This window comes from Tasmannia lanceolata, unplaced genomic scaffold (assembly GCF_043159265.1).
Source record: "Tasmannia lanceolata isolate RefF3 unplaced genomic scaffold, GAP_Taslan_0.1 ptg000008l, whole genome shotgun sequence".
Classification (NCBI taxonomy): Eukaryota; Viridiplantae; Streptophyta; class Magnoliopsida; order Canellales; family Winteraceae; genus Tasmannia; species Tasmannia lanceolata.
In genome coordinates this window covers 18,988,506-19,007,120 of record NW_027518685.1, presented here as the reverse complement: position 1 = coordinate 19,007,120, position 18,615 = coordinate 18,988,506, and the positions used below count along the sequence as shown (strand labels likewise).

The 18,615-nt window shown below is 37.3% G+C and overlaps 1 protein-coding gene and 1 long non-coding RNA gene across 3 annotated transcripts in view; both read right to left on the bottom strand.

The window, feature by feature from the left end:
* Positions 1-8,788, bottom strand: part of LOC143884672 (putative LRR receptor-like serine/threonine-protein kinase At1g56130) — a 29,829-nt gene extending 21,041 nt beyond the window's left edge. The window contains exons 1-4 of the mRNA XM_077388354.1: positions 8,492-8,788; positions 6,433-6,616; positions 6,236-6,307; positions 6,061-6,132 (exon numbers count right to left, since the gene is read on the bottom strand). Coding sequence (XP_077244469.1) covers positions 6,061-6,132; positions 6,236-6,307; positions 6,433-6,616; positions 8,492-8,618 — 455 coding nt within the window. The 5' untranslated portion in view covers positions 8,619-8,788. The remainder of the gene's footprint in view (positions 1-6,060; positions 6,133-6,235; positions 6,308-6,432; positions 6,617-8,491) is intronic.
* Positions 8,789-13,808: 5,020 nt separating this feature from the next.
* Positions 13,809-18,336, bottom strand: LOC143884673 (uncharacterized). 2 transcript variants are annotated; one of them, XR_013253036.1, is made up of 5 exons: positions 18,158-18,336; positions 17,569-18,015; positions 16,736-16,795; positions 14,027-14,065; positions 13,809-13,931 (listed from the first exon to the last, which is right to left on the bottom strand). It is a non-coding gene; the product is annotated as an uncharacterized LOC143884673 (long non-coding RNA). The 2 variants fall into 2 exon arrangements; XR_013253035.1 differs by having other exon boundaries at positions 17,569-18,336.
* Between the last annotated feature and the right edge of the window lie 279 nt (positions 18,337-18,615).

Below are 18,615 nucleotides of genomic sequence, written 5' to 3'. Positions count from 1 at the left end.
GTCTTTTAATGGTGATTAATTATCCTCCAACAGTCATATTCTCATCTATAAAAAGAAGAGAACAGCACCATTGGAAGATATAGTTTTTTACAGAAAAAAAAAACATCAAAGTTTCTGCTTGTCTTCTTCTTTTCCTCCGTTCTGATCTGAGCACAGTTCTACGGTGATTCTGGGTGGACCAGTCAGCGAGTGCACGTGGACTGGAGCCAACTTTGGCTGTTTTATCTTGGAGCATCGGTTCGCGGATCCCGGTTTGCACCGGTAGGCGGCGGATACGATTCTTAAGGAGAGTGACCAGTGGCACGACTCAGCCTTCTTCTTCTCGATCTGTTTTACAGAAACGTTTTCTACAAAAGCTAAGTACTGATTTATTTACATTTCTAATTTCTGGATTCAATCAAGCCATATATCAGATCCTACTGGACAAAATCTAAGATTGTCCAACAATCTTAAGAATCGTATCCTTCAAATCTGATCATATGGCTTCTGATAATCCGAACCCAACTTCTGTTGATACCATCTCTGTTGAGAATTCCAATCCAACGGTTGTTCGCACCTCTGTTGTGAACAGAATTCTCAACACCATTCCAGATTTTTCCAAGATCGAACGCCTCACTGGATTGAACTATAAAAGATGGAAACAACAGATCTTGTTTGCTCTACAACAAATTGGTGCCGCTTTTGTTCTTACACAATCAAAACCAACTGAAGATTCTGCTGATTTTGAAAACTGGAATAATGCTGATTATATTTGCAAGAACCATCTCTTGAATGGTTTGTCAAATGACCTTTATAACGTATACTATTCATTTGAACATGTTGCTGATCTTTGGAATGCATTGGTAACTAAATGATTTAGAGGATGCTGGAAATAGGAAATATGTGATAGGAAATATTTTAGACTTTGCTGTGGAAGATGGGAAACCTATATCTGCTCAAATAGATGAGTATCAGTTCCTAATTGGAGAATTGGCTAAGGAAGGTATGGAGTTACCTGACACATTCGTGGCTGGTTCTCTTATTGAGAAACTGCCTTTGTCTTGGAAAGATTTTAAAATCGGAATGAAACACAAGACAAAAGAATGGACCTTAGACCAAGTAGTTGTTCGGATTAAAATCGAAGAGAAAAACAGACTAAAAGATAAGCAACAAAATGCCAAAGAGTATACCTCTAAGGCAAACATTGTTGAGACTAAGAATGATGGGTCTAAGAATCTGAAACCGAAGAAGGAAAAGAACTTCAAGAAATTTGGACCCAAAAAGAAAGGAGTCTGTTTTGAATGTGGAAAACCCGGACACTACAAGAAGGACTGCCGACACCGAAAGACTGGTTCGTCCAGTGCCAAGGTTAATTTAACCGAGGCAGATGTGATTGCAGCGGTTGTGACTGAGGTAAATCTGGTGGAAAATCCAAAGGAGTGGGTTCTGGATACTAGTGCTACCAAGCACATTTGTGGAAACTGAAACTCCTTCTACAACTACACCTTAGTTAAGGAAGGGGATCAAGTTTTCATGGGGAACTCACAGACCTCAAAAGTCGTTGGTAAGGGCAAGGTCTTGCTGAAGTTAACTTCAGGGAAAGTACTTGCACTTCAGGAGGTGTTGCATGTGCCGGATATACGGCGTAACTTGGTGTCTGGTGCGCTCTTGAACAAGAATGGACTAAAGCTCACTTTTGAAGCAGACAAGGCAATCATTAGCAAAAATAATGTGTTTGTAGGGAAGGGCTACAATGCAAATGGTTTATTTGTTCTTAATGTACTTGAAATCCTGAATGAAAAAGTATCCTCTTCTTCTGCTTACATTGTTGAGTCCTTTGATATTTGGCATGGTAGATTAGGACATAGAAGTGCATCTTACATTAAAAGACTTTGTAATTTAGGTTTAATAAATGAAAAAATTGAACCTTGTAAAGAAAAATGTGAAATATGTGTTGAAGCAAAATTCACAAAGAAACCTCACTTTAGTGTTGAAAGAAAATCTGACTTATTAAAGTTAATTCATAGTGATCTAGCTGATTTTAGAAATCTTGAATCTAGAGGAGGTAAAAGGTACTATGTGACCTTTATAGATGATTACTCTAGATACACTAAAGTATATCTTCTTAGAACTAAAGATGAGGCTGAACAAGCCTTTATCAAATATAAAAATGAAGTGGAAAATCAGTTAGATAGAAGAATTAAAAGACTTAGAACAGATAGAGGTACATAATACTTTATAACTAAGTTCTGTGATGATAATGATATTATCCATGAAACCACAGCCCCGTACCAACCTGAATCAAATGGTATAGCAGAACGAATGAACAGAACATTAAAGGATATGTTTAATGCTATGTTGATAAGTTCTGGTTTACCCTTGAACTTGTGGGGGGAAGCACTTCTTTCAGCTTGTTATATATATAACAGGATACCTCCAAAGAAAAAGGGTCAAATACCATATGATATGTGGCATAACAAAATGCCTAGTTTATCTCATTTGAGAGTTTGGGGTTGTTTGGCTAAGGTTGGAATACCAGAACCTAAGAAAAGAAAACTAGGACCTAAAACATGTGATTGTGTATTCATAGGATATACTCAAAATAGTACAACTTACAGATTTCTAGTTTTGAAATCAGTTGAAAATATCCTTGAATATAACACTATAATTGAATCTAGGGATGTTGAGTTCTTTGAACATCACTTCCCTATGAAGAAAGAAATTCCTAAAGAACCTAGTCATGATTCAAGAAATCAACCTGAAACTGAAAAGGAATTGGATTATGAGTTTCAAGAACTCAGAAGAAGTAAAAGACAAAGAAAAGAAACAAATCTAGGAGATGGGATGTTCACCTATCTAATAGATAAAGATCCTGTAACTTACTCTGAAGCTGTAACATCTCCAGATGCTGTATTTTGGAAAGAAGCTATTAAAAGTGAATTAGTTTCCATAATAGAAAATCACACTTGGGAACTAGTGGACCTTCCACCTGGAACAAAAGCACTAGATAGCAAGTGGATATTTAAAAAGAAGCTAAGACCTGATGGGACAATTGACAAGTTTAAAGCAAGACTAGTAGCTAAAGGCTTTAGACAGAAAAAGGAGATAGATTATTTTGATACCTATTCTCCTGTTGCTAGGTTGTCCACCATTAGGATATTATTAGCTATAGCTTCTATTCATAAAGTGGTAATACATCAAATGGATGTAAAAACAACTTTCTTAAATGGAGATTTAGAAGAAGAAATTTACATTAAACAACCTGAAGGATTCATTGTGTCTGGTCATGAAAACAAAGTTTGTAAACTAATTAAGTCACTGTATGGTTTGAAACAAGCACCTAAACAGTGGAATGACAAATTTGATAGTGTCTTAATTACAAATGGGTATAAGATAAATGAATCCGACAAATGTGTTTATAGTAAGTTTAATGGGGATAAAGGTGTAATACTTTGTGTATATGTAGATGATATACTAATTATTGGTACTAATTTGGACATAGTAAAATCTACTAAGAGATTTTTAATGTCAAATTTTGAAACCAAAGATATGGGTGAAGCTGATGCAATCTTAGGGATGAAGATCATCAGAAAAGGAAATGAAATAATATTGTCTCAGTCTCATTATGTAGAGAGCATTCTAAGGAAATTTGGACAATATGATAGTTCACCTGCAAAGACACCTTTAGATTGTCAGGTACACCTAAAGAAAAACAAAGGTGAGTTGGTATCCCAAAAGGAATACTCAAGTATTATAGGTTCAGTGTCATATTTAATGAACTGTACTAGACCTGACATTGCACTAGCAGTTGGAAAACTCAGTCAACACACACATAGACCAGGACATGAACACTGGCGGGCTTTGACTAGGTTGTTGAGGTACTTAAAAGGTACAATAAATTTTGGAGTGCATTTTAGGGGGTTTCCTGCTGTCTTAGAAGGCTATAGTGATGCGAATTGGATCTCTGATTCAAGAGATTCAGTGTCTACCAGTGGATATGTATTCACCCTTGGTGGTGGTGCGATTTCTTGGAAATCGATTAAACAAACTTGTAGTACAAGTTCCACTATGGAAGCAGAATTTATAGCCTTAGCCTTAGCAGGAGCTGAAGCTTTATGGCAGATGTGCCTTTATGGCCAAGGCCGGTTCCCTCAGTGTCTTTACACTGTGATAGTCAAGCTGCTTTAGCCAAGGCCAAAAGTAAGACCTATAATGGCAAAAGAAGGCATATACGCCTAAGGCATAATTTGGTAAAGCAATACTTGAGTGAGGGAACAATAGCACTCGACTTTGTAAGGTCGGAGAGGAATCTGGCAGATCCTCTGACAAAACCACAGATAAACAAGGTGGTTTATGAGACATCGCAAGGAATGGGGTTAAAGCTCGTGGCATGAATCATTAGTGATGGACACCCAACCAATGTGAAAGGAGATCCCTGGAATTTGGTTCAATGGGTACTAACAAGTCACCGGATGGTTTGTTAACACTATCACCCCCTACTCCTAGATGCAAAATGATGAAAGATAGTGTTCACTGCAAATGAGAGAGGATGAGTTATAGACTCTTAATCAGATCATAACCTGTATTGGGTGGTATGTTACTTGCAGTGCATACTTGATGACTGACCTAAGTGAATGTGGAGGTAAGGCCGCTTCCTATGAGAATTTAACGAGTAATTCTCTAGAACATTCATGAGAACCAAGAGGGGAACAAGGCCAAAATGTTCCAAAACTGTGAATGAATCACCAAGGATTCGAATGTAGAGTGTGGATAACAGGTTAGTCAGTTACACCCACGAGGAAAGGTTGAAGGAGTCTAACTCTACCCGTACTCGGTAACGTAATCTGTTTACCCTAAATATCGGTTGAAGTCCAAAAGACACCGGTATGAATCCACTCTATTTTCTAATGTGCTCAGATACTTCCGTTTTCAATTTCAACTGTATTTTGAATCTTGTGGGGGGATTGTTAGAATTTTTAATAAAAGATTTGAAAAGTCAAAGATGCTTTTTTTTTTTTTTTAAAAATTTGGAGGGAAGATTCAAATTATGTTTCCCTCTCTTGTTTTAAAGCAAAAGACTTTTGCATATGTGGGGACTTGAACCCAAGACCTTGGTGAGTGTGCTTGTGGTGTGTTTTCAAAACCAAAACCATTTTTGTCTTTTAATGGTGATTAAAAGAGAAACGTTTTTGTCTTTTAATGGTAATTAAGAGAGAAACGTTTTTGTCTTTTAATGGTGATTAAAAGAGAAACGTTTTTTGTCTTTTAATGGTGATTAAGAGAGAAACGTTTTTTGTCTTTTAATGGTGATTAAAAGAGAAACGTTTTTTGTCTTTTAATGGTGATTAAGAGAGAAATGTTTTTTTGTCTTTTAATGGTGATTAAAAGAGAAACGTTTTGGTCTTTTAATGGTGATTAATTATCCTCCAGCAGTCATATTCTCATCTATAAAAAGAAGAGAACAGCACCATTGGAAGATATAGTTTTTTACAGAAAAAAAAAAAAAAACATCAAAGTTTCTGCTTGTCTTCTTCTTTTCCTCCGTTCTGATCTGAGCACAGTTCTACGGTGATTCTGGGTGGACCAGTCAGCGAGTGCACGTGGACTGGAGCCAACTTTAGCTGTTTTATCTTGGAGCATCGGTTCGCGGATCCCGGTTTGCACCGGTAGGGGGCGGATACGATTCTTAAGGAGAGTGACCAGTGGCACGACTCAGCCTTCTTCTTCTCGATCTGTTTTACAGAAACGTTTTCTACAAAAGCTAAGTACTGATTTATTTACATTTCTAATTTCTAGATTCAATCAAGCCATATATCAGATTCTACTGGACAAAATCTAAGATTGTCCAACAAATAAGCACTACCGTGTTTTGATATTTGCACTAACTCACCTTGTCTTTTTCTATCTAACCAGCTGGCAAAGGTTATCACAGTTTCCAAAAAAAAAAAAAAAAAAAAACTCTTAGAAGCAAATGAAGAAAGAACAGACAAGTTGAGTTAGTAAAACTATCAAAACAATGTAGTGCTAATATCAGTAGCCTAGTAATATGAAGAACAAGGAGGAGGAGGAAGTGCTACACACATGTATTGCATGCCAGTTAAATTGCCGATAAATGGAGGCAAGGGACCTGTTATGTAATTTTGTCCCAAATTCCTGCAAGGGAAAAAAGAAAAAAAAGAAGGAAGCATAACTCAATAAAAAAATAAAAATGGAATCAATAAAAAAATGGAATAAAGAGGAAGGAATATATTGATACAGATTGGTGAGTCGAGTTAAATTGGCGAGCTCTGGTGGAAATCGCCCTACTACATTCAGTGCATATACTTTCCTGAAAAAAAGTGACAAAATCAAAACAAAATACATATATCTGAATCATGGGGGAGAATAAGAAGAAAAAAAGTAAGAAAATGGATGGGTGGGGCGCGGCTTAATCAGAGGGTATATCAAACATACAGTTGGGTTATACGGCAGAGGGTGCCGTTAACAAAATTGCAGTCGCATTTAACGGCAGGATTGATGCTCGGGTCGTCAACTGTGGTGGTATCCACCGCACTTCCACTGCATATATCACCGCTAGTATTCCAGGTACTGAAAGCAGTAATTCCCCATCGTCCAAAAATGGAGTTTAGAGCCGAGGCTGCATCAAACACACCATGTTATAATAAACTTATAAACTCTGTTAGTAAACTGATATATCTGGCCCTCTTTTTTACTTGGGACACCCCTACTCTAGTGGAAAAGGATAGTATCACTTCTTACAGCCATCGATTGGTGGGCCCCATCTCCACCAGATCACTTATAACCTGTTTGTTTAAGATTATGACAACCGATTTGGGCTTAAAATTAGGTTTAAACTCACAATTGGTTGTCATAATCTTAAACGAACAGGGCCTAGATTTGAGGGGGCCATCTCAACCAGATCACTTAGATCTAAACCTTTCACTTTATAAGGCTTGCTTTGGATCTCACATCGACCCAAAAATCACGCAAATCATCTGTTCCTTTTATCCAGCAGTATTGTGTGTTTTGTGGGTTGCCCATGGGCCCCGCTTGGGGCAAGGGTTAATGTTATAACCACAAAAAGTACTCTTTATTGGATGGCTGGCGGGTTTTTTGGGCCATTGAGCCCAATGAATGGACGGTTCGGATCAATACAAGAAGGTACCCATTATGCCAGATGTAAGTGCGCTTCATTATATAAGAATGAGGTCACACCCCACTCATCATTCATCATAGTTAAAGTGTCACATTTTCCAACGTTTCAACAAATAAAAAAATGGTGTTGACATTTCTTTCAATAGCCAAGTTGGAATGGAAACACCACCTCATGGCTGAGCACCTTGCCACTTTCTAATTAATACACTAAACCTCCAATTACATATATATATTACTATTGATATATACATTTAGCGGGTCACTTTTGCAGGATAGAACAGCCACCTCATGTGAATTAAATGAATAAGACAAAAAAATGCTACAAAGTGAGCATGTACGGCTGTACTATTCTGCAAAAGTGGCCCACGTAATGGCATTCCGCCGAATTGCCCAACAAATTCTATTTTACATTGAATTGAAAAACTTGGGTGGCTCTCGGAGTCATTTAAAACATTTATAAATGTGAAGCAGCTATTAAATATTGGGGAGTGATAAATCTACTCCCAAATATGATAAATCGTCTCCCATGTGTCTTTCTCTCTCCTCTGTGTCAGAGAGAGATAGACACATGGGGAGTCGACTTATCATTTTGGGGGGTTGATTTATCACTGACCTAAATATTTTGTACATGTAAAATCTTTCTTTGGCTATTAAATACCTTATAGATAGTTGACAAGTGAAAACACATCACAATCATCTAATTCTAACGCACCGAACACTTGGTGTAAATGCTATCCAACACACATCTACAAAGGGAAGCCCACCAACCCCTCTGAATCATCCGTTGGTGGCTGCAAATAGCGTATACACAGAAAGATTGCCGTATATGCTAGTTTGCCAGTTTTCTAAATTCTCTTCCTCCGACAAAAATATAACCTGATTGTTTAAGATTACGAAAACCGATTGTGAGTGCCAAACTGATTATTGGACTCAAAATTACGTTTAAATTTGAGTATAATAATCGGTTTAGCACTCACAATAGGTTGTCATAATCTTAAACGAACAGGTAAATGAGAAAAAAAATAAAAAAAATCTGAAACCATCCCACCTTGGTGGTTCTCCTTTTACTTTTTAGTGAAATTTTAAATTGAATCCGATGTGGTTTTCAGACATTTGTTTGGAGAAAAACTAATGGAATAATAAATAGAAGAGAAGAATCAGAACAGAGAAATGAAGTTCATTTTCTTTGAAGAAAAGCACAAGCACCTTGAAGCTTTAACTGGGTTTTGGGTATTTGGGAGAAAATCATGAATATTTCCAATAAAAATAGGGGAAAAAAAAGAAAATCCAATGAAAGCTCGTTTTCCTTTCCATGAAATTGTAAATTGCGGAAAAAGCAGAGCTTTCTGCGACATACCTTCAGTTGGATCTGTTGTAGTTGTTGTGTTTTGAGCTTGGGATCTTTCCACCTGGCACAAAAGGTAAATATAGCAAAAACCAAGGAAAAGTGTGGAATAAGATGGAGATTTTGACAAGAGCTTCATCTCTGTCTATGAACAAAGATCTTTCCTTCAACTAAGTTTTGTGTATAACACTGGATATCAAATAGAGGAGATGAAAAGACAAATAGCCTTTTGACTTTTCAGTTTGTTGCGTGGTGGCGGCTCAATGGGATAGAATCGCTTTCTTGAATCTTTCATACTTAGAAATGTCGAGATGAGAAACAAAGGACCTGTGGTTTTGACATTCATATTACCAATCACTACTTCAAATATTTTACAGCGATTTGCTAGAGTCCATCGCATAAGGCATTTTGCAGAACATTGTTGCATGGGAGAGCAGCCACCCCTCATGAATAATGACAAAATCTGTTGGAAAGTGAGCCTACGTGGTTGCTCTCTCATGCATCATACATTACGAGAAATGCCTTTTGCGATGGACCCTAGCATAATTTCGAAAATACCCCTCCTTCAGAGTGGCTTGAATAGGCCCGTCAGAGGATCCGACAAGCCCAACTTTTGATTACATTTTGTATTAGATACGTCCTATTCTATTCAATTTTCAGCTTGCTTTGCTTGCTGGCCAAAAATCATTTCTATAGGATGATCCAAGCCCTCCAATCTGTAGAGGTTTCTATAATGCTGAGTCCCTCTATAGATCAGAGGATTATGATTGTCCGATGGAAATGATTTTCACATAACAACCCATTTAATCTGTGACCCGACAAATGGATGGTTTGGATCATCTTATGGAGTGGACCATACTGTACTCTTTGAAAAATATTGTTCCAATCTATAAAGTTGAATCCACTATGGCGTGGTAGTTGCACATGAAAAGCCTCGTGGCCATGGACCACCAACATGGCATTGGCATAAATTTATTAAATCTTATATTCAATGGGTCTGTCATGGATTTTCCGCAGTCTCTAAATCGATCCAACCAAACAATCCTAAGGCTATACTTGGCTGCCTAAAAGATCGGCTTTTTCATTGGATTTTGAGTCCAATAATTGGTTTTGGACTCACAGACGGCTGTCATAAACCTAAACAAACAGTGCCTAATTAAGTATTATTCTAAATTCTAAATAAAATCCCCAAATCGCTAGAAAATGCATCATCTTCTAGTCTTTTAGTGCGACCGGGCACATTATCACTGTTGCATTGGGCTGTGAACTGCGCTTTACCAGATCGATAAACATTAGGAGTAAAGATGGATGTCAAAAGTTTATTGATTAGGGCACCCGGATGAATAAGCTGGAAAAGCAACATTGAATTGGTCATCAAATGGATCAATCATTACTCGAGGTGGACAAGCTCTAAAGAGAGCATTTAGAAACCATTCCTAAACTCTTGTTCACCGAAAATAATAAATCCCTAGGAAAAGAAAGTAAAATGATGTCATTTTCCCATTCCAAAGGTTGTTTGGTTGGCATTTAATTGATTTTGTGATCCACGTTATTCTCCTCATACTCTAAGGTGGATTCCTAGCTGGCCACTGCTCCCATTTTCTAACAAAATGGAGCGTAAAATGGGATTCAGAATGAGAAAAACGAAGAGAAGCAGCAACCGTTAGGGAAATGGTTTTAGCACTCTACTCTTCTGATATGTAGCTAAAACTTCTAGTCTTTTAGTGTTTAAAGGGCTGTCAAAATGTTATTTACATTTCCAACAAAGCTCTGACAACAATTAAAAACTAGAATACAAGAAGCTTTCGCCACATATAAAAAGAGTGTTGTGCTAAACTCATTTCCCTATCATTTTCCTCTAAATTATGTTAAGTAAACATTTATATTTTTTCTTTCAGAATTATTTTTTTTCCCGCAATCCAAACATAGTAAAAAGAATCTTGACATGGTGAAGACTGAAGGACATGCGTGGCCGAGGAGGAGAAAGTTAAAAAAAAATTACAAGCTATTCCCATCCACATCATTATAAGAATCTAAGCTAACCTTTCATGTCTGTGTAAATGTGACTTGGATCTAGTCAAAGATAGGTACAATTGGGACCGTTGATCTTGTGGCTCACCATGAGGCATGGCAGACTGGACATCCCACTCTTAAAATTAATGCCTACAAACATTAGCGGTTTATCTTCTACTGTGTGCTCTGTTTGGTTGCCACGTGTTTGGCATCCTCAACAATGTTCAAAGTAGAAAAATGTTTTTTTGGTAACTTTTATGGTGCTTGGTAGCCAATTTAACACCACAATCCATAGAGATTACTAGACAAGATTTAAAGCTAATTAATACTTTTCCAGTGACGTGGCATCCATGTGTTGGAAATCTGCTGCGGAGATGGGAGAGATAGATAAGAATGGAAATGCTTCAAGGCGCGATGTCGCTTTCCTTATGCTTTGTTTGGTTACTGGTAGATGTTGGGAGGATTTAGAGAAGAAGAAGTCAAAGGGAGATTAAAGCAAATCAAAAGGAAATCAGTCAACGGGGAGATTGAGAGTAAATCTAAAAGATGTTGTTTGGTTTGGCCAAGATTTGCCACTTCCTAATAAAATTATACCGGGCAAAAAGTGACCCGAACCCGCGGGTCCACCCGGCCCGCCCGTAAATTACAAGTCCGAGTCACCAATCCGTGACCCGTTTGAAATTGACCAGCGGGTCCACCCGGCCCGTCAAAACGGGCCAGGCCGGGTGGACCTGCGGGTGCCCGTAGATAAGTGCAAAAGTTTTATTTTGGCCTTTTTTTTGCCGTAATTGTCATAATTTTTTAATTTTCTTTGTAGTTTTTTTCGGTAATTGTCATATGTTAGTACATCCTTTCGGTATTTTTTTTTCGTAATTTTCCTACTTTGCTTCCATTTTTCCGTAACTTTTCATTTAAACTTAGTACTTCTGCCACAAATCCGTAATGATTACTATGTTTTGCTATTATGTTTTTGCTAGCCACCTTTGCATCCATGTTACTTCTGCCAATCTTTGCATCAAAGGATGGGCCACAAGCCGACAAGTGGCCTCGGCGAAGGTGGCTAGCAAATTCCTATATATATATAAAAAAATCTTAAAAAATACGGCAAAAATTCGGGTGACCAGCGGGTTGACCCAGCCCGTAAGGGCCGGGCACAGGTCCAGGCTCAGCGACCCGTAATTGCCAGGTCTAAATAAAACTCAAAAGATAAGATTTGCCCAAGAATTTCTCCCATTTTTTCTTCATTTTGGAGAAATGTGTTGAGGGAGTTTAGAGGGTTCCACGTTAGCAGATAAGGGCCCGACAACTCCAGTGGTCAAACTCCCCATTTTTGCTAAATTCCAAACCAAACAACTTTAAGCAAATCAGTAGAATAACATTCCCTGGTATTTTCCTCAAAAAAAGGTAACCAAACAGAGCATAAAACAATATTCGCCCCCACCAGTAAGTGTGCAAGGAGTACCACGAATATGCCTCCAAGATACAATGAAGCCCGGTGTCTACACCATATGCCTCCAAGATACAATGAAGCCCAATGTGTACACCGATATGTTTGTTGACGCTTTGCACTAAGCGGAAACAAACCTAAGAATCACCTTTAGAACAAATAAGTATTTGAGACCCCTATTTCTGTTGAAAACACACCCTTACAGGGCACTTCTTTAGAGCGGGTTTGATTCTGGCCGTTAGATCGCGCCCATCCGCTACTCTACGGTCCAGATCAATCCTGGAGTGATTGTTGGGTTGTGTAAAAATCCTTTGGACTCTTGACCGTTGTGCAGAAGGGACACAACCAACGTCATCGTCCTCTAGCCGTTACACTCCGATCTGACGGTTCGGATTGCACCCGCGGCGTGCAAAGTGCGCCTAAAAAGCGCCAATAAAGCGCCCTATAGCCCACGCCGCGCGAGTTGCACCGTCCCGCGGGTCCACACCCAATGACTATAGCCCATTGTGTATTAAAACTAAAGTCCATTGTGTATTAAAACAAAAGAGAAAAGAGGGAAAAGCTATTTAAACTTTTCTCCACATTTTTTGTAATCTTATGTGGGACTATCTTTCAAAAGCACATTTTTCTCTCTTCTCATAAAAGAAATCATTTTTACCAAACAAAATCACTATGTTTATAAAATACTTTTAAAACACCCTGTTTTGAAAATTACACTAACACCATGTTCCCTACTTATACCTTCCATGCCATCCTCCTCAAAAAAAGAAAAAATCCTCAGGTAGAATTTTGCTCTCTCTCTCTCTCTCTCTCTCTCTCTCTCTCTCTCTCTCTCTCTCTCTCTCATAGCATGGACGTGTATATCTCACGGCATTTTGGAAAAATTCAAAATAATATTTCCTTTTCTCTTATGCTGATATCTGTAGTAGGTGAGAAAATATCTGTAGCAGGTGGGACGTGCATCTGTAGTAGAATTGGATAATATCTATGCCTGAATTGGATAATATCTGTAGCAGGTGAGACGTGCATCTGTAGTAGAATTGGATAATATCTATTCATGAATTGGATAATATCTGTAGTAGGTGGGAAAAAGAGAAGATAAATATCCGTAGTAGGTGAAAACCAATTTAGGAATAGACCATTTTACCCTTGACTGTAGAGATATATAGATGAGATGAAGTATAACATTAAAGGGCCAGATGGTAAAGAAATCAAACATGGATGTGTAAATCTCATAGCATTTTGGAAAAATTCAAAAAATTCCCTAATTTCTCTTCTGCTATATATATATATATTAGTAAAAAAACCTGTGCGATGCACGGGGGCGCCAAAAAAATAGAGTAAACCTAGATTTTAAGTGGAATGAGAAGGATTAACAAATGAAAACTATAGTGAAACAAAAAGGTCAGAAGATACACATATTAACCCACTAAACCTGTATAAAGGAAATAAAAGAAGCATTTTGGGATTTGCTAGCGTCCATCGCACAAGGCATTTCGTGGATGGTCCGTTACATGTCAGAGTAACCGCCAAGGTTCACGTTTCAGCAGATTTTGTCTTTATTCATGAGGTGCAGTTCCTTGTCAAAGAAATTTATTCTAAAATTCAACTTCCAAGATATTCTGAGTTCATTGGAAATAAAGATGGGAATGTTGCCTTTAGGGGAAGATCATGACACCCAAGTATCATGCCAAAATTGAATTCTTATACACTCTAAACCTCGTGCTCTCATCAAATTGTGAAGATTTGAACAAAATCAGAGAAGTGAAAAAAAATAAAGAAATCGATTCATTAAATATGAAGTTATATTCATTTACTGTATGAGTCATTAAATAAAGATCAAAGAAATGATAGCTCCCGATGAAATTAAGCATGGTTGAAGTAGACATGGATTCCTCCTTGAAAGCTAATATTTCTACCCAAGAACATCATAGATAATGATTGGAATTCATCCTTGAAAATGGATTGCATCAGCATGATCAACTTGAAAACCTGCACAAAGACAATTTAAAGGCTTAAATGTCTATGCAGTTATTGTTGCTGAATATTTCGAAGTGAAACAGATTTTTTTTATAAATAAACTATACCCCAAATCTGAATCAAAACTTGCCTAGTACATCAACCACCTACATTTGACAAAGATAATAAGAAAGTTACATATAAGGAATGAGAAGTAGACTCAGAAAGAAACTTTATGAAAGTATTTCCTTAACTTGAATAAGCCAACTTCATTTTTAAGGCCGCAAAGCAACATGTTCGAAATTAGATTCTATAAAAGATCTTGATTCAATTGTTTTTACCTAGGAGAAGAGCAGCTAAATAAATGGATACATTGAGACATATTGGGAAAAGTATGTTACATAACCAATTTATGGAGGAGTTAAAAGATAATTAATTTTCTCAACCCCTCAGCAATTTCAGCACAGGCTATACCATTCACCTCTGCCTTTTTTTTTTGAAAGTTTCTTTGAAATGCTAAATCATCAACAGACTATACCATTCACCTCTGCCTTAGAAATGTATCAATAATCCTATGTGAACTATTAGGGCGTAAGTGAATAGAACAACAGAAGATGTTCAAGAAAATGACTGCTTAAATTGATCTACACCTGAATGCCTAATGCAATATCAACCATGTTAGCTTACAACATGCAAAAGAGTCAAGTCAGTTAGAAATTGCAGAATCTTTGAAGAAAAATCCCATCTAATAAAGTTTAATTCAAGAATTTCGCAAAAAAATATGAGGAAGAGAAAAACCAGGAACACCTAACCCAAGAGTTAACCATATAACAATAAAACAAGAAACCAAAGATAGGAAATCCTACCAAAAACTCTTTAATCTGAGAAACCCAAAACTTAACGGATGGGATAAATGAAAAAACACATTTATTACATAAAAAAATATGCAACCTAAATCACTTACAGAGAACATGCTTTTCAAAATCATCTGTGCGTCTTCTTCTTCCTGTTCACTGCCTCTTTCTCCATTTCAGAGGAGACAGGGCTCATGAATTTTGAGTTTTGCAAATGATAAAAAGCTTTGTGAGAGATGAGGAAGGCTTGGTGACAAAGGTAAAACATCTAAGGGGGAGAGAAAGTTAATGAATTGAACCTAAACCATGCAATGTAATCCGACGGAAAAGGGGAATGAATCACATATATAGAAACTTCTATATTGCAAATGCCTCCATAATTCTTGGAATAAATATCAAACAGGCTCAAAGCTTACCCAAATTAAAACAATCGAAGATATAAAATATATCTATAAATCAGTTGACTGTATTATCTACATCAACTGAAAGCTATGTAATAGAAAATAAAACATTTGAATGGCAAAATAATCCATGTTCAGAAAATAATCACAAATTTTGTTTGAATGGTATGAGCATAAGAAGATAATCTCATTAAATATTGAAAACCAATGAGCTTTGGCGTAATTGCTTTGTGATAAAAAAAAAAAAGGTTTTGTGAGAGATGAGTCCGTTAATCAAACTTTCTAAAAGAGAGAGGGATGGGATTATCGTTGTAGTAATTAAAAAAAATCTTGGAATAGGTTCGTGAGAAAAGGAAAAAGAAAAAGATAGGATACACAATAAAATAGATAAGGGCTACCTGCTGAAGGGAGCCCTTCCATTTGCTTTTGTTGTTCCACCAATTCAAACAGTGGAAATGCGGTTAGCCGCTAGAAATGTTTAAAATAAAGACCGGTAGGCATATGTTACAGTCCTCCCCAAAAATCAAGGGTCCCACAATAAACGTGACATTGAAAAATTTTGTAATGCACTTGGGTTCTCAAGGGAATTCCTAAAAGCCTTGAAATGGGGCATAGACTCAGATGCCATCTTTTTTAAAGGAGATTTGGTTGTTATCTTACTCAATGGACAACTTGAGGTAAATGCGTACATGTGAATCAAATCTAATTAATCAGTTTGGACAGAATTAAATCTATACTCGTGCCTTCGAAAGCGGGAATCGAAGGCTCCCAGGGAAGAATCCTGCTCAAGGTTGCCAGAGCGGGAATCGAAAGCGGGAATCGAAACGAGAATCGAAGGCTCCCAGGGAAGAATCCTGCTTCCTTGGGCTTAACTACCTACATTGTGTTGATTTATAATTTCATCTCTGCTTAGCTAAAAAATGAATAAATGATTGAATCATTCATGACATGAATCATTAATAGAACATTTAGAAATACGGACCATTCATGACATAAATATTCAAAGAAGCATTTGCAATAAATTTTCTGCACAAAAAAAAAAAAGCTGTATCCAAAGGGCATGAAAAACTCAAAAAAGTCATGCATTTGATCACAATTATGAGAAAAAGGTGTCGAGAAATAATTGGAAATAGCGATCTAAAGCCCAAGATCAACTGTTTGGGGGAGGGGTGGACTTATGAAAGAATGACCGCAAATGGCCAAATAAAAATGCTATGCATACATGAAATAAACATGCTTGCACTTTTTTCTTTCCTATGAAGTCCAAGATCAACTATCTGCCGGACCGGGTGGACTATTATTAAAGACCATTAAATTTACATTCAAGAATCAATTGCAAAAGCAAAGAACTCTCTATATACTTTTCTGAACATCAAAACTCGTGTCCGAGACAAAAGCTTCGAATAGGAAATGCCATTACATATGAAATCAACATTTTCGTCTACAAAGATAAATATAAAAAAATTATCAAAACACCCATCCATTGTGTAATAAAAATAAAAAGCTACTCATCCATTGTAACAGAAAGAGAAGATACCCATGAGGATTTGCAAGACTAAAAAGGAATTGGGGAGGAACATACCTTGGGAGAAGCAGCACCCTCCTCGCTCCACTCTTGGTGAATGCCGAGGCTCAAGTATTTCTGAGACAATGGAGATATCAATTCCATTCAGCTACAATACTCTGCTAAAAGTTTTTTAAATATGTAATTAAGGGTCCGTTTCTCTTGATGTAAAATGGACATAAAAGAAATTTTATGCCCATTTATGAGTGTAAAAAATGTGCGCAAACTTTGTTTTTTCTGCCCATTTTACGTTGAAAGAAATGGAGACTAAAGACAGAATCTGTTGTGCCTGCTGCTACCAACTACTATGTTTTCAGGTTGCCAATTCAAATCCACAATACCCACAATTGACAGCTACTCCACCTCACAACAAAATTGATGTCATGGATAATGAAGTGGCACCTATTTCTTTGTTGAGCAGGGGCCACACTATCTTGCAGCTACCCACTACTATGGGTATACATGTACGTTTTCAATGTTGTCCCTGCTAAATCTGCACTTGTGTTCCTCTTAGGCTCTGGTTAATCTAAAACTCTCAGTGGATTTTTTGAATCACCCGGTTATATCAGTGAATGGAATACACAGAAGAATATCGCTTGAAATTATTAGATCAGAACGTTGAGCAAATGGTCGATATACTGCCTCTTAAAATCAGGGAATGGAATGAGAAACAGAGAAAAGAATAAAAGCTCAAGTTCAGTAGGGCCCGTTTGGATGCCGAGAAGATTTGGATTTGGATTTCTCATCCAAACGGGAAGATAAATCTTACGAACTGATGCAAGAATTAATCCCCCTCGAGGATATGAAGGGAAGGAACAAAAAATTGCCTCATTTATAGTAACAAATATTACCTTTTCTCTATCAAAAGCAATACCCATAGCTTGACACCGCAACACACAACTTTAAGAGTTGAATGCATCGCTTCGTAGGAGATGAAAACCGATGTCCAGATCCTGATTCCAAGTATATTGTCAGGTTTGGACATTGAATTTCTACTTTATAAGCTGTGCAAATACAATTTTCAGTTCCTGAAATCACATAATCACAATAGAATGAAGCTGGTCTATGAAATCACATACCTGTCTAAATATAGATACATGAGAACAGGTTTCTACCAAGACTAGTTGGTTATGCAAATACTGAAAGTACTAAATTGTCATCCATTCAGATTTCATACAGGGAGCTAAAGGTATTTGTCAAATACCCCTTAAGCCAATGTATTTCAAGACATTAGACATGGAAAAGGCTTTGAGAGTATGAAACCCTAAATCCAAGAAGAAGTAGAAAATGCAAGAAACCTACAAAGAATAAAATACCTAAAAATTTAGAGAAAAATACAAAAATCCCAATGTTCTAGAAGAAAGCCAGGAAACCTAAGATGATGAAGAAGAAGAGGGAAAATAGTAAGCCAAAAAAATCTCCTGTTAACTCGGTTCATACCTTGGAACCATTGAACCTTCGAAAGTTACAGATTTCTTACGGGATGAGTTTGCCCTAAAACAACGCAAGAAATGAGATTTTTTCTCTGGTCCGAAGGCGAACGGGTGGCACAAAATCCCTGATACTTCGGGAATGATATCCCTCGATTTTAGAGAGAGGAGAGAGAGATTTTCGAAAATCTCGTCGGGAATTATATCCCCAGTTTCGAAAATCTCGTCTGAGAGAGAGAGCCCTCGGTGTCTTTTGAAAATCTCGCGAAGCTAGAGCCGGGATTTTATCCGTATCGCGAGACGGGGTTTCCCACTTTTTTTTGGCTGAAGAAGAAGGAGCGACCAACACGTAGGTGACTTTTCCTTTTATTTTTTTAAGCCTTTTCCATTTTTTCAAGAATTTAGGAAATGCATAAAGAAATGCAAAAAATGGCTGAGAAGAAGGAGAGACCAACAAGTGGGTGTCAA